The sequence below is a fragment of the Protopterus annectens genome, chromosome 3.part0, assembly GCF_019279795.1.
Source record: "Protopterus annectens isolate FY-2018-M chromosome 3.part0, PAN1.0, whole genome shotgun sequence".
NCBI classification, from domain to species: Eukaryota; Metazoa; Chordata; order Ceratodontiformes; family Protopteridae; genus Protopterus; species Protopterus annectens.
The window spans coordinates 654857228-654870237 of NC_056731.1; the positions used below are offsets into that span (position 1 = coordinate 654857228).

At 41.2% G+C, this 13010-nt stretch overlaps 1 protein-coding gene across 3 annotated transcripts in view; it reads right to left on the reverse strand.

Annotated features, from left to right (window-relative positions):
- Positions 1-13010, reverse strand: part of ANO10 (anoctamin 10) — a 1956032-nt gene that overhangs the window by 1505663 nt on the left and 437359 nt on the right. For all 3 annotated transcript variants that reach the window (XM_044065053.1, XM_044065056.1, XM_044065055.1), the window contains exon 5: positions 11725-11844. In XM_044065053.1, the coding sequence (XP_043920988.1) occupies positions 11725-11844 (120 nt within the window). The remainder of the gene's footprint in view (positions 1-11724; positions 11845-13010) is intronic.

Below are 13010 nucleotides of genomic sequence, written 5' to 3' on the forward strand. Positions count from 1 at the left end.
TATTATGGTGTCCACTCTTGTCTGTTACAGGTGATGTAGAACATGCCTTTGAACTGTGACTGATGAGCCAAATTAGCATCTCCCAGACTATGGCACAGATGACTTACAATATCACGCTGTCACAGACATGGAACCCTGATGAACATGTGTTCAGATATATGAAGACTTGCTTTTGTTGTTTGGCTCCATCTGATGATGTACTGTAATATGCACCAGAGAACTGCAGTAAGATACTCATGGTCTACGTCATGCTGCATAATACAGAGGTGCAAAAGCAGTTACAATACGGGAACACATACTGCTGCCTGGCAGACCTGCTGAGTCAGGTGAAGAGTTGGAGACGGAAACACCCACAGTGGTACCCCCCCACAAGACAGAGACAGGGACAATACACAGTGGCACTGGCAAAAAGTGGCATCTGGTTCACAACTATGAGTCATGATACAGACAACACAGCATAAGCATGATGCATGCATTAACTCACCTACTGTATTACAGAATACTAACTGACTGTGCTGTGATGCAGTATATCAGACATTATCTTATCCACACAAGCTAGTCAGCTTGCAGGGCAGAGTCAATATCATTTGCACAGATGTAGTAGGAAACAGTGTCAGATGACAGCAAGGGTATGGGAGGCGGATGTGGCAGCCTTGCACGTGACTAATGGGGCGGGGTCCAAAATCACATCCCCCAGTGTCAGTTCAACTGAGAGAAGACCTCTGTTCATTCTTGCAATGCTGGAACAAGACAGATGGATAGTCTAGAAAGTCTTATATCATCATCATCATCTTCTTTTGGCTGTTCCCATTAGGGGTCGCCACAGCAGATCATCTGTTTCCATTTCTTCCTGTCCTCTGCATCTTGCTCTTTCACACCAACCGCCTGCATGTCTTCTCTCACCACATCCATAAACCTTATCTTAGGCCTTCATTTTTTCCTCTTACCTGGCAGCTCCATCCTTAGCATCCTTTTCCCAATATACCCAGCATCCCTCCTCGGCACATGTCCAAACCAATGCAATCTCGCCTCTCTTGCTTTGTCTCCAAACTGTCCAACCTGAGCTGACCCTCTAATATAATGATTCCTAATCCTGTCCATTATAGTCACACCCAGTGCAAATCTTAACATCTTTAAGTCTGCCACATCCAGCTCTGACTCCTGCCTTTTCGTCAATGCCACCGTCTCCAACCCATATAACATAGCTGGTCTCACTACCCTCTTGTAGACCTTCCCTTTCACACTTACTGGCACCCATCTGTCACAAATCACTCCTGACACTCTTCTCCACCCATTCCACCCTGCCTGTACTCTCTTCTTCACCTCTCTTCCACACTCACCATTACTCTAAACTGTTGATCCCAAGTACTTAAACTCGTCCACCTTTACCAACTCTACTCCCTGCATTCTCACCATTCTTCTACCCTCCGTCTCATTTACACACATATATTCTGTTTTAGCCCTGCTGACCTTCATTTCTCTCCTCTCTAAAGCATATCTCCACCTCTTCAGAGTCTCCTCAACCTGGTCCCTACTCTCACTACATATCACAATGTCATCTGCAAACATCATAGTCCACGGGGCCTCCTGTCTGATCTTATCTGTCAACCTGTCCATCCCCACTGCAAATAAGAAAGGGCTCAGAGCTGATCCTTGATGTAAACCCACCTCCACCTTAAACTTATCTGTCACTCCCACAGCAGTCCTCACTAATGTCATACTACCCTCATACATATCCTGTACCACTCTTACAAATTTCTCTGCCACTCCCGATTTTCTCATACAATACCACAACTCCCCTCTAGGCACCCTGTTATATGCTTTCTCTAAGTCCACAAAGACACAATGCAACTCCTTCTGACCTTCTCTGTATTTCTCCAACAACACTCTCAGAGCAAACACTGCATCTGTAGTGCTCTTTCCTGTCATGAAACTATACTGCTGATCACTAATCATCACCTCCCTTCTTAACCTAGCTTCCACTACTCTTTCCCATAACTTCAAGCTGTGAATGATCAATTTTATCCCTTTGTAGTTGCTGCAGCTCTGCACATCATCCTTATTCTTAAAGATAAGTACCAAAATACTTTTTCTCCATTCCTCAGGCATCCTCTGACTTTCCAAAATTTCATTAAACAATCTGGTTAAAAACTCCACTGCCATTTCTCCTAAGCACCTCCATGCTTCCATTGGTATGTCATCTGAGCCAACAGCCTTTCCATTCTTCATCCTCTTCAGAGCTGTCCTTGCTTCCTCCTTGCTAATCTATTTCACTTCCTGATTCACTATCCCCACATCATCCAACCTTCTCTTTCTCTCATTCTCTTCATTCATCAGCCCTTCAAAGTACTCTTTCCATCTGCTCAGCACACTCTCCTCACTTGTGAGTACGTTTCCCTCACTATCCTTTATCACCCTTACCTGCTGCACATTTTTCCTAGCTCGGTCCCTCTGTCTAGCCAACAGGTCCTTTTCTCCCTCTTTAGTGTCCAATCTAGAATGTCTTATATGCCAATTCAAAATGTGATGTAATAGGGATATGTTTTCTAAACATAGTTATTGAAAGTTTTGCCTAGCAAATATTTTCAAACTTTCTGTTGGTAGTTTTTGCAAGTATGAAGACACTACCTAATTTTGTAAATATATTGGTAGTTTTCTTCCACACTACAATCTCATATTAACGGTTTCTGAAACATTAACAATAGCAGTTACTGCATGCCTATATTTCAATTTTGTTTAATAACATTCAAGATAAATCTACATGCTTGCCTTGCATTTTATTTAATAACAACAAGGCAGCTTACATGTAGAAGCATGATGGTGATGGCTAAGCACATAAGAATGTAAAGTTTGAGTTTCATTTAGCATATGAAGTATTAACCACACTGATTAAAAAACAATGGAAAATATACACAACAGCAGGAGATTACCCTTGTACATCTTTTTCTTATTCTCAGTGCAGGTTAATAGGCACACGCATTTGACAGGTTTCAATGAAGAAAAAAACAATTACACAACAAAGGGAAATTAGTATTCCAAAATGAGAGCACTGATTGGATAACACAAGCAGTGTGTCCACTGTAAATCAAGCAGAATCCAACAGAAAAAGGTTTGGCCACTGATGTTTTCCTGAGCGACCAGATTTCATATTTATAAATGCAACTCTTCTACCATATTTTACGAGGGACAGAGCAAAATACGAGGAAATCAAGGACAATCTGCAAAACTACACAGTTGGAGGTACGATTACCAGCAGTATGACAACTGTCTAAAGACTTTCATTATGTCCCTCATTTTCCTCTTATTTCTCTCCTGTTTCTCATATTATTTTTATAAGATTTCATGTTTAAAAAACAAAACAAAACAAACAAAAAAAAGAGACTGGATCCCCTCTTCCATCCTGCTTCAGCACTAAACTGATGTACTGTGCAAGTGTGCCAACACAGGTGCCATATACATGCACAGTACATCAGTTTTGACTCCGTAAGGCAGAAGAACACTACAGCCCAATTATACACTCACATTACTTAAGAAAGGTAAGTAATTTCTTTTGTAAATAATGTTATTGTACAATAGCAATAATCCACTTCTGTTTGTAGGTGTATCAGGATTTGCTCAAGATTGGCTTGTTGAATCACTTGGGCTTCACCCTCTGATGAATCCACACCAACAATGGGTAAATCCTGATATACTCACACACAGTTGTGGATTAGTGCTAAAATATTTGCATCTTTGTTACATATTCGTATTTCTTTTTTTTCTTTTTGATACCTCATCAACCTCTGCCACTTCACAATCACCTCACCCCATTAGACCTTTCATCCTTTTCTTCTCTCCCCTCATTCTAGAAGTGAAAAGAGCGTGTCAAAATCCTGCTGTAACCATAGACACAGGTGAACTTAAACCAAAACATGCAAGGTGATAACAACAGCTGAAGGCAGTGGCCTGCATAAGCAATGGCTCACAAATTCAGTACTAAAAGTGGGATACACACACAAATTGAAGTTATTCAGTACAAAAGAAGAAAGGCTGTACATGTTGTTGCTGGCTATACAGTACTTATGGTTCAGAGTCTGTATGCTGAAAGGTACAATAATGTGGCAATGATGTTACACTGAAGATTGGGTAAATATTACAACATTTACAGGTAGTTGAGAAACACTGAAAACATGAACCACAAAAGGATTGCTGAAAATGAAGACATGATAATATGAAATCATACACTATCAAGAGTTAAGAAAGCAGAAGTATGAAGACCAGGCATTACAAATGAAAAGAAAAGGAAAAAGCATCACTAATTATTTAACTAGTTACACTTAATGACAATAATGTCCTGTATACTGAGAGACAAGAAATATCAACGCATGCAAGCAATAAACATAACAATGTGAAAGACAAACACATCGTTCCAGCAGTAGCAAGAGCAACTGGGCTAATAAAAACACGTTTCCAAGCATACTGCGATAATTCCCAATAAAGGTTACTCCATATAAACTACAGTGGGAAGTGATTTGGGGTACACTGGTGCTGGTAAGAAGGGCACTCCTGGCAAATATCAAAGACTGAAGCAATATTAATTTCATAAAATATGTCTTGTCTTAGGAATCTGCTTCTTCTAATCTCTATAGCTTGTCCACTTGCTATTAGTGAGCACCTGCCTACAAATCAATAACAAAAAGATTTGACAACTACACTATCAAAAAGTAACACACGAGTACATTTGCCCAAGGTACAAGGAATTCAGAAACCTGAAGGCGAGGGAATAGGTACCCATCCATAAAGGGATGCAGGGACGGTGCTCTTGACCAGTCATGGAGGGTCCCTGATCTTGACCAAATGCACTACCTTGAGTTTCAGAATATGTATGTGCTACTCTACGCAGTTGAAGAAGGTGAAAAGTACAGGATCTGCACCTGTTCAAAGTGACAACTACCCCATATAACACACCATGTCTGAAGCATCTTCTCAACTCCTTGGTCTCAGCAGCCCCTTTACAGATTTCCTTTACTTTATAGCATCTCTTACATAGGTGCTGTATTCGCTGTTCAGTTTCTTCATTATAGTTCGTCTCTTTACTGCATAACCTGGATGTTCTGAGAAACTTTCTCCTGATAACATGGGGGAATATATGTCTCGGGTGCATGCTAATTCTGGAGACTATTTTTCCAGCAAGGAATGTAGTGCTAAAGAATATATTTAACAGCACAGGCAATGATGATGATATGTAACTGCTATGTCAAGATAGACCTACTAACAAGATGAACTCACTCACTAACAGAATGGGTATGTTCCCATGTAGAAAATGTAAAGTATGTGGGCTTTTAAATTTCAAGAACTGTTTCACTGTGTTTTTATTTTTCTTATATTTGTTGAATGTTAGTATTAAATAGATTTAAACCTCTCTGTGGTGGACAAGCTTTGCTTTGTTTCTATAGTTAGAAAATTTGGGAAAGAATAGTGGCAAATTAGTCGATTGATTTACATTGGATACTGATACCACCTTTGTTAGAAATGACAGGTTGGTATATAAGGTAACTCTATCTTAATGGAAAATCAAGTATGGAGGTTTTGAGCCCAATGCTTGGATCTCAGAAATTCTTCTGGTTGAATTAGTGGCTACTAAGAAAATTGTCTTCCATGAAAGATATTTGAGTTTGCATGTAGCTGAGGGTTCAAAGGGAGATTGCGTAAGAGACTGCAGCACAATGTTTAGATCTCAAGGGGGATAGGATCTTTAAGGGGGGCCTTAAGAGTAGACTGCCTTTCAAAAATGCTTTGCTCAACTTAACTTATCTCAACTTAAGAACCATTTATTCCAACATGAAAATGTGAAATCGCTGCTATTTGTACTTTAACGGTAGAAGAACTAGCTCCTTCTTCAAAAAGATGCAATACAAATTCCAAGACATTATGAATAGGGGCTGAAAGGGGTTCAGTATATCATGTTTTTGAGCCCAAAAAACAAATTTCTTCCATTTGCTAGAGTATAGTTTCCTGGTGGATGGTTTATGGAAGGACAAAAAAAAAAGACAGACATGAGAAGACAGCATAGGCTGTCTGGCTATTAATGGAATTGGAGGAACCAGGCAGTCAGCCTGAGATTTACTATGTCTGGATGTATCATGCTTGTTGGGTGAGAAAGGAGGTCTGGATTTGGATCCAGAAACCAGGGTGGTTGAATCAAGTGATGCCAAAGGAAAGGAAACCAAATTTGTCGAGACCAGTAAGGTGCAATGAGGATGACCTTGCTCTTCAACCTTGCAGCTTTCTGAAGAAATTTGGAAATCAATGGAGTGGGGTAGATATGCATAAAGGAAACAGGTGGGCCAATCGTGAAGTAGAGCATCCCTCAGGGATTCCCCCTGTGAGGAGAATTAGGGCAAAGTAGCTGCTGCATTTTTTGATCAGGAGGGATGCAAATAGATCACAGCAAGGCTGGCCCCAATGTCAGAAGATCATGTTCACAATCCTTTTGTTGATGGACCATTCATGAGGTAGGAGAATACACCTGCTCAATTTGTCTGCTATCACACTGGACTTCCCCATAATGTGCATTGCTAAAAGAAAGCAGTTAGAAGAGCTTGCCCATTGCCACACTCTGAGAGCTTCTCGACACAACAGGTAGGATTTGGATCCTCCCTGTTTGCTGATGTACCAGACGACTGACATGTTGTCTGACTATATTGCAACTGTCCCCAAAGGGAGAGCATTTAGAAATACCTGCAACGCTAACAGCACTGCTCTCACCTCAAATACATTTATATGCAAATTGGCCTCCTCGGGGGACCAGGTGCCTTGGATTGTCTTCCCCAGATAATGCCCTCCCACCCCAAATGGGATATGTCCCTGGTCACTATGACCTTTGGCTGAGGTGGAATGAACGGACAACCTTGTAGAACCTGGTAAGAATAAATCCACCACTTGAGATATCTCTTGCAGATGTGAATGACTGTCATCTTGTAAGAAACAGGCTGATAAAGAATCGACCATTGAGTAACTAACATCCATTGAAGATTTCTCATATAAAACCTCGCAAGTTTTACTAACATTATTGCTGCTGCCATCGATCCTAGAGCCTGAAGTACTGGTCGGACTGAAATTGGGGTGCTGCAGACTATCTTTTTGATTTGGAATCCTATAGTCTGAACTCTCAGTAATGGAAGGGAATCAATGGTTGTTTTTCTATTGAGAATTGCTCCTATGTTCTGAGCTGGTTGCAGATGAGATTTGTCCTGGTTTGTGGTTATCCCCAGAAGAGAGCAAGTTTGGAGAACTTGGTCTTTTGCACATATGAGTTGATGCCTGGTTAGAGCGGTAATGAGCCAGTCATCTAGAAATGAAAACACTTGGAATCCCCTGCAGTCTCAGGTGAGACGCTACTACCACCATGCACTTGGTAAACTCCCAGGGGGCTGTGGTGAGTCCAAAGGGCAGTGCTCTGAATTGATGTTGACTGGCTCCCAGCCAGAAGCATAAGTACCTTCTGGAGAGTCTCTTTACCTTTATATGATATTATGCTTCCTGAAGTTCTATACAGCACATCCAGTCATCCTTTCCCAGAAAAGGGAGAATGGACTGAACTGTGACCATCCGAAACGTGGTTCTTTGAACTGTCTTGTTTAGTTTGGAGAGGTCCAGAATTGGTCTCCAGTCCCATGTTTTCTTTGGCATGAAAAAGAACTTGAATAAGTTCCAGATTCTATCTGGTCTGACGGGACCTCTTGGATGACTCTCTTTATAGCAGCTTTTGTATCTGAATTGCTGCTTGTTCCCTCTGACTGGGGGGGACATCAGGGATTTTTCTTGAGATGGGGGGAGAAAGGGGTATTATACAGCCTCTGGAAATAATCTTCTGCACCCAAGTGTCTTTTGTTATATCTGGCCAGGCTCTCTGGTGCAGGGATAATTTTCCACCGACTTTCTCCAGAGGTAGACATTTGGGCCTCCTTTCTGAAGCGCTGGTAGGGTTCATCAAAGAACGATTCTCTAGAACTCTCTGCAGGCAACCTCTGCCATGGGGTCATTTTCGTCCATTAGAGTTCCCTCCTCTGCGTATGAGGGAACCTCCTCCACGTGTGTCTTGAAAAGGACCCTGAGACCTCTTGAACTACATTTTTCAACCACCTCACTGATTCCTGGAATACCTTCTTTGAGGAGTCGAAAAATGCACACCCATGGCAGAGAGGGTCTTTCCATGTTTTTTCACACTTGAACAGAGTGTCTTTTACTTCGGGCCAAATAAAAATGTTCCATCAAAAGAAGCATTGATGAAAGAAGACTTGAAAGGCTCTGCAAACTCACAAGTCACATCCATGCTTGTCTCCTTATGGAAACACCTGAAACCTCTGCCATAAGGTCCGTCCTGCTACATGTGAGATCAGTCTCCTGAATGAAATAGATATGGACTGTAGGGACATCAGTTGGGAAGTAACAGATGCCTGAACTTCATCAGAAACACCAAGAGGGCATTTGATAACTCCTTAAACAAATCCCTCTGAAGTCTAGTAAAGTGTGCCAAATAGTTCAGAGACCTCAAAGCGAAGGTCGCTGAGGCATAGACACACTTCTCAAATATGCCCATCTCCTGTGACTCCCTATTGGGGGGATGGACAGTGGAACTTTACTCAATTAGTTCCTTCTTGGTGCTGCTTCTGCCCACACTTCGTTCATTTTTAATACCTGCTGTTTTATCTGCCATCGCCAAACAGAATAACTGTTAAAATATAATATGACAGAGAAGAAAAGTTTGTTTGTTTTTTTGAATAGGGAAATAAGAGAAAAAAGAGATGGAAATACCAACAATGGTAAATAAGCTAGGACAGTGTTGTAGAGACAAGAAAGATATTGGGTACAGAAACAATTGTTTGATAGACAGAAGAAAATGCAACAAATAACAGGAAATTTATAAACGAAGGTAAGTGATAGTAATATAAAAAGTTTTTGAAGTAACAAACTGAAAAAAATATGACACTTATCTGACTAATGCTCATGAGAGATGGAAGACCATGTATTTTGCTTGAAGTGGCAAACAAGATCTGAAGTAACTGGAGTTGGTGCATTGTGGGTAAGGGAGAAGCTCGAGAGTTTTTGGTTGCCACAAGTTTTAGCAACGGCCGAGTTGGATCTGAGGGGATTGGATCCAAACTTATCAGTTGAGGACAGAATGAAAACTGACAACATCAGATATAATGTTCCTGGTCTGATCTGGGCCTGAGAAACCTCTGTTTTTTAAGTATGGGCATATGCCAACAGGTATCCTACATGCACAGTGTAGGTAACAAACTCCTCTGTAATGATAGGTACGCAGGTCTGGAAAATGATGATCTTGAATATTCTTTTTACAAAATAATTTAGTACAAAAGTTCCATGGTTGGTCTGTTCTTGTCCATCTTGAGGAACTATGAAAAATAATATCCCATTCCTCTCTCTGTTTTTGGGAACCTCTTGAGTGACACTTTTTTGCAAGAATTGGTAGAAAAGGTTTTAAGCAAAGGTGCAAAAAAACTGCGGGCTCCAAAAGGCAGGCCTGGAGTGTTGAACTGAGAGACTCTATGCATTAATTCCTGGAAATGATGCATCAGACTTTAAGGTCTTTCTGGATGTATGTAGACCTTCTCAACTACTCGAGCTGGGATGGGGATGGCACAAAAAGGAAGGGGCAAGTAATCAAATGTCACTTTCAGGTTAAAGCAAAATCTACAGCTCTGCTGGTGTGATAATGGGTACTGGCAATTTTTTTAACTTACCTGTATCCCTCAATAGTCCAACACTGTCCTTCTGGCTGATCCCTGTATCTCCTCATTCACCTTTCCAGTCAAATTCCTTGGATGGGCACCCCCCCCCAACTACTGAGAAGTCCACCTTGAGAGGTGTTATCATGAAAGCCAAGGAGCAATGTCCAATAAGCAGCAATGAATAGGTCAAAACAAAGAACCAACTTCAAGAACGCCACAACTCCACTTTATTGCAAAGCTTTCAGGACTACTCCCTTCCTCAGTGCTCACTGAGGAAGGGAGTAGTACCAAAAGCTTTGCAATAAAGTGGAGTTGTAGCATTCTTGAAGTTGGTTCTTTGTTTTGATTCGTTATTTTCTCCTACTTCTGGGCGGCCACGGTGGTGAAGCGGTTAGCGTTGTTGCCTCACAACAAGAGGTTCTCTGGTTCGATCCTCGGCTGGGCTGCCTTCTGTGTGGAGTCTGCATGTCCTCCCTGTGGTCGAGTGGGTTTGCTCCGGGTGCTCCGGTTTCTTCCCACATCCCAAAGGCATGCTGTAGGTGGACTGGACACTCTAAATTGGCCCTAGGTGTGAGAGTGTGTGTGTGTGTGTGTGTGTGTGTGTGTGTGTGTGTGTGTGTGTTTGTGTGTGTGTGTGCCTTCCGTGGAAGGTTGGGCGCCGGGCTGGCATCCCGACACCGTAAAACTCTACTGTCAATTATGAGGGGACAGGTGATCCGCTGTGGCGACCCCTAACCAGGAAAAGGCCGGAAGAAGATTTTCTCCTACTTCTGGTCTACCACTGTAAAATCTTGTTGGTTGAGTAATGGATAGGTGACAGGACACATCATGAAATGGCAACTGGTCAGTAATCCTATCTTCTAGAAGGAACTACATGAAGTGACACCATGGACATTGTGTCACTTCCTCCTCCTAACACTGTTGCTAGCCTACAAGAGTTCTAGTCTCTACTAGAGGTTGAAAGGCAGTGAACCCTTCACCAACCTACCCCCAGGATAACAGACCAGATTGTTGGCCACTTCATCATATTATTCACAGCCAGTCCTACAAATGGCTCAAGTCCATTCCTGAACTCAGGTTACTGTGGATGAAGACAAAAGCCTTGCCTTTGTGCTACTAGACTGAACATCAGCAGTAAATTTCCCCGCAGCTTGTCAACTACAGTTGGAAGTGCAGCAGTTTTCATTTTGGATATTTTCTTATGAATAGCTGGGCAAGAGCTAAGTAAATGTCTTTCCATGGTTTTAGCCTAGTTATACAGTTCTTATAAAATGTCTGTGGGCTCCCCAAACAAGGATGTTTGATTAAGGCAGTATTCATTGGTCCACAAATCTCTTGGGGAATCGATCCAGAGAGTAACCAGTCCTTACAGTCTGTTGCTTGTGACCACTTTTTCTCCTCTATCCCTCCTGTTAACCACCATCCATTCACACCTCCCTGGGATGATTTTCTGCATATATCATGAATCCCACCTCTGAAGTCTTTTGCAAGAAGAGCTTTACCTCCTTCAGTCTCTATTTAAATACTTTCACCTATATTCTGCACATCTTTCTGATGACATTACTCTGGTCAGATTTCCACAACAACTTGATGTCATTTTCATTTTATAACCCCCAGAACCATAAACAGTGTTAGCTGTGGTCTGGCTAGGGCTCAGTACGGTGGAGACACTACCCCTTTGCTTCTAAAATCTATGTCTCTGAGGATACACCCTAGCATTCTGTTTTCTGCTGCCACTGCCTTTTCATTCTGCTACTGGTAGTCCAGTTCAGGTGTGATCAGCGCCTCAAATCATTTCCAACCTACTGTGGCCCAAGTACAGTACTTTGTATTTGTCAGCAATGAGCCTCAACTGTCAATTTTTTACCCACTTTTAATGCTTCAAAATCCTGAGTCATTTATTTTATGACCATATATACAGCTTTCAAAATATACAAAAATGAGCAGGATATTTAAAAAAACAACTCCGTCTTACAGAAAAATGACTTACCCAGGGGTTGAAAGGCAGGCTTCATATGGCGATACCAAATCTGGCTGAGTTTTTTTAGTTTCTCTGTATCATGTAAAGGGTACATACGAACTAAAATTTTACTGGTCAAGGCTCGGCGAACTAAGGAAAACACAGAAGCAAGAAGCCATTTAAAATGTTTCTAAGAAAAACAAAACTTGTCATCATAAAATGCAATCTGTTTTTTTAATTCACACACTTATGTTTCTAAATAATGGAGTTATGTATTAAAACAACTACAATAGTTCAGAAGCTCACATCAACTTCTTATAAGCACTTGCAAACTAGCTGCTGAACAGTTAGTTGTACTGGAATTTCCAGAGCAAGCCTCACTATAGAGAGAATAATAGCTAACAGTATAACAATAGTAACTGGCAAGTAGTACGGAAAACGAATAAAAAAGTAAGAGACTATACAAGATAATATTATGTGAGGCCTTCCATGTCATCACTCCTCTGGACATCTGCACATTAAAATGTACACCTCTCATTTTACCTTTCAAAATCTCTGCATAGTATCAGCCTATTAACACAGAAGGAATATACCCAATGGTGCCACTGGCAATCTGGATTTGAGAATGACTGAAAAGGAGAACAAGATAATGCAAACATAAAGCTATTATTGCATCCCAGGGGACACACACACTGGGGCAAACACTGCCTAAGCAATCTCTGGTAGAGAGTAGGGATTAGACAGTGTACTGCTCAGCTACAACATCAGCAGCATCACAGTGAAGATATTCAAGATATACCTCAGATTTTACTGCATGTTGTGTCACACAGAATAGGAAGCCAGGCCAAACATCCTGTGTGGATTTCTAATGTTCACTATTAATTTCTGTAAGTGTTTAAATATAAGTATTGTGCACAGAACCAAATACAAAAAAAAACAGCAGCTACATTTTTAATGAAGCAAATAAAAAAAATAAAACTATGGCTAAAGTGACTTTTCTACTATCACAAACCATGATTACTGTGAATGGATTCTCTTTAGAGTTTTAAAAATACTATCTAACACCGAAGGTATTTAGGGGACCCTATTATAAAACATATATCAGGTACACAAACAGCTGCATACTTGATATCTCCAAACAAGTCATAGAATCACCTAATAGTTCTTTATAAGATAATCCAAGTGACTGAGTCTTGGCATACTGCAACAGGAGCTCTTTCAGAAAGATGGGACCCAGGTCTTGTATGACGCAGAACATTTTAAAGACAAGCTCTGCCGTGAAAGACAACCAATGCAAGTCATGCAGGACAGGGGTG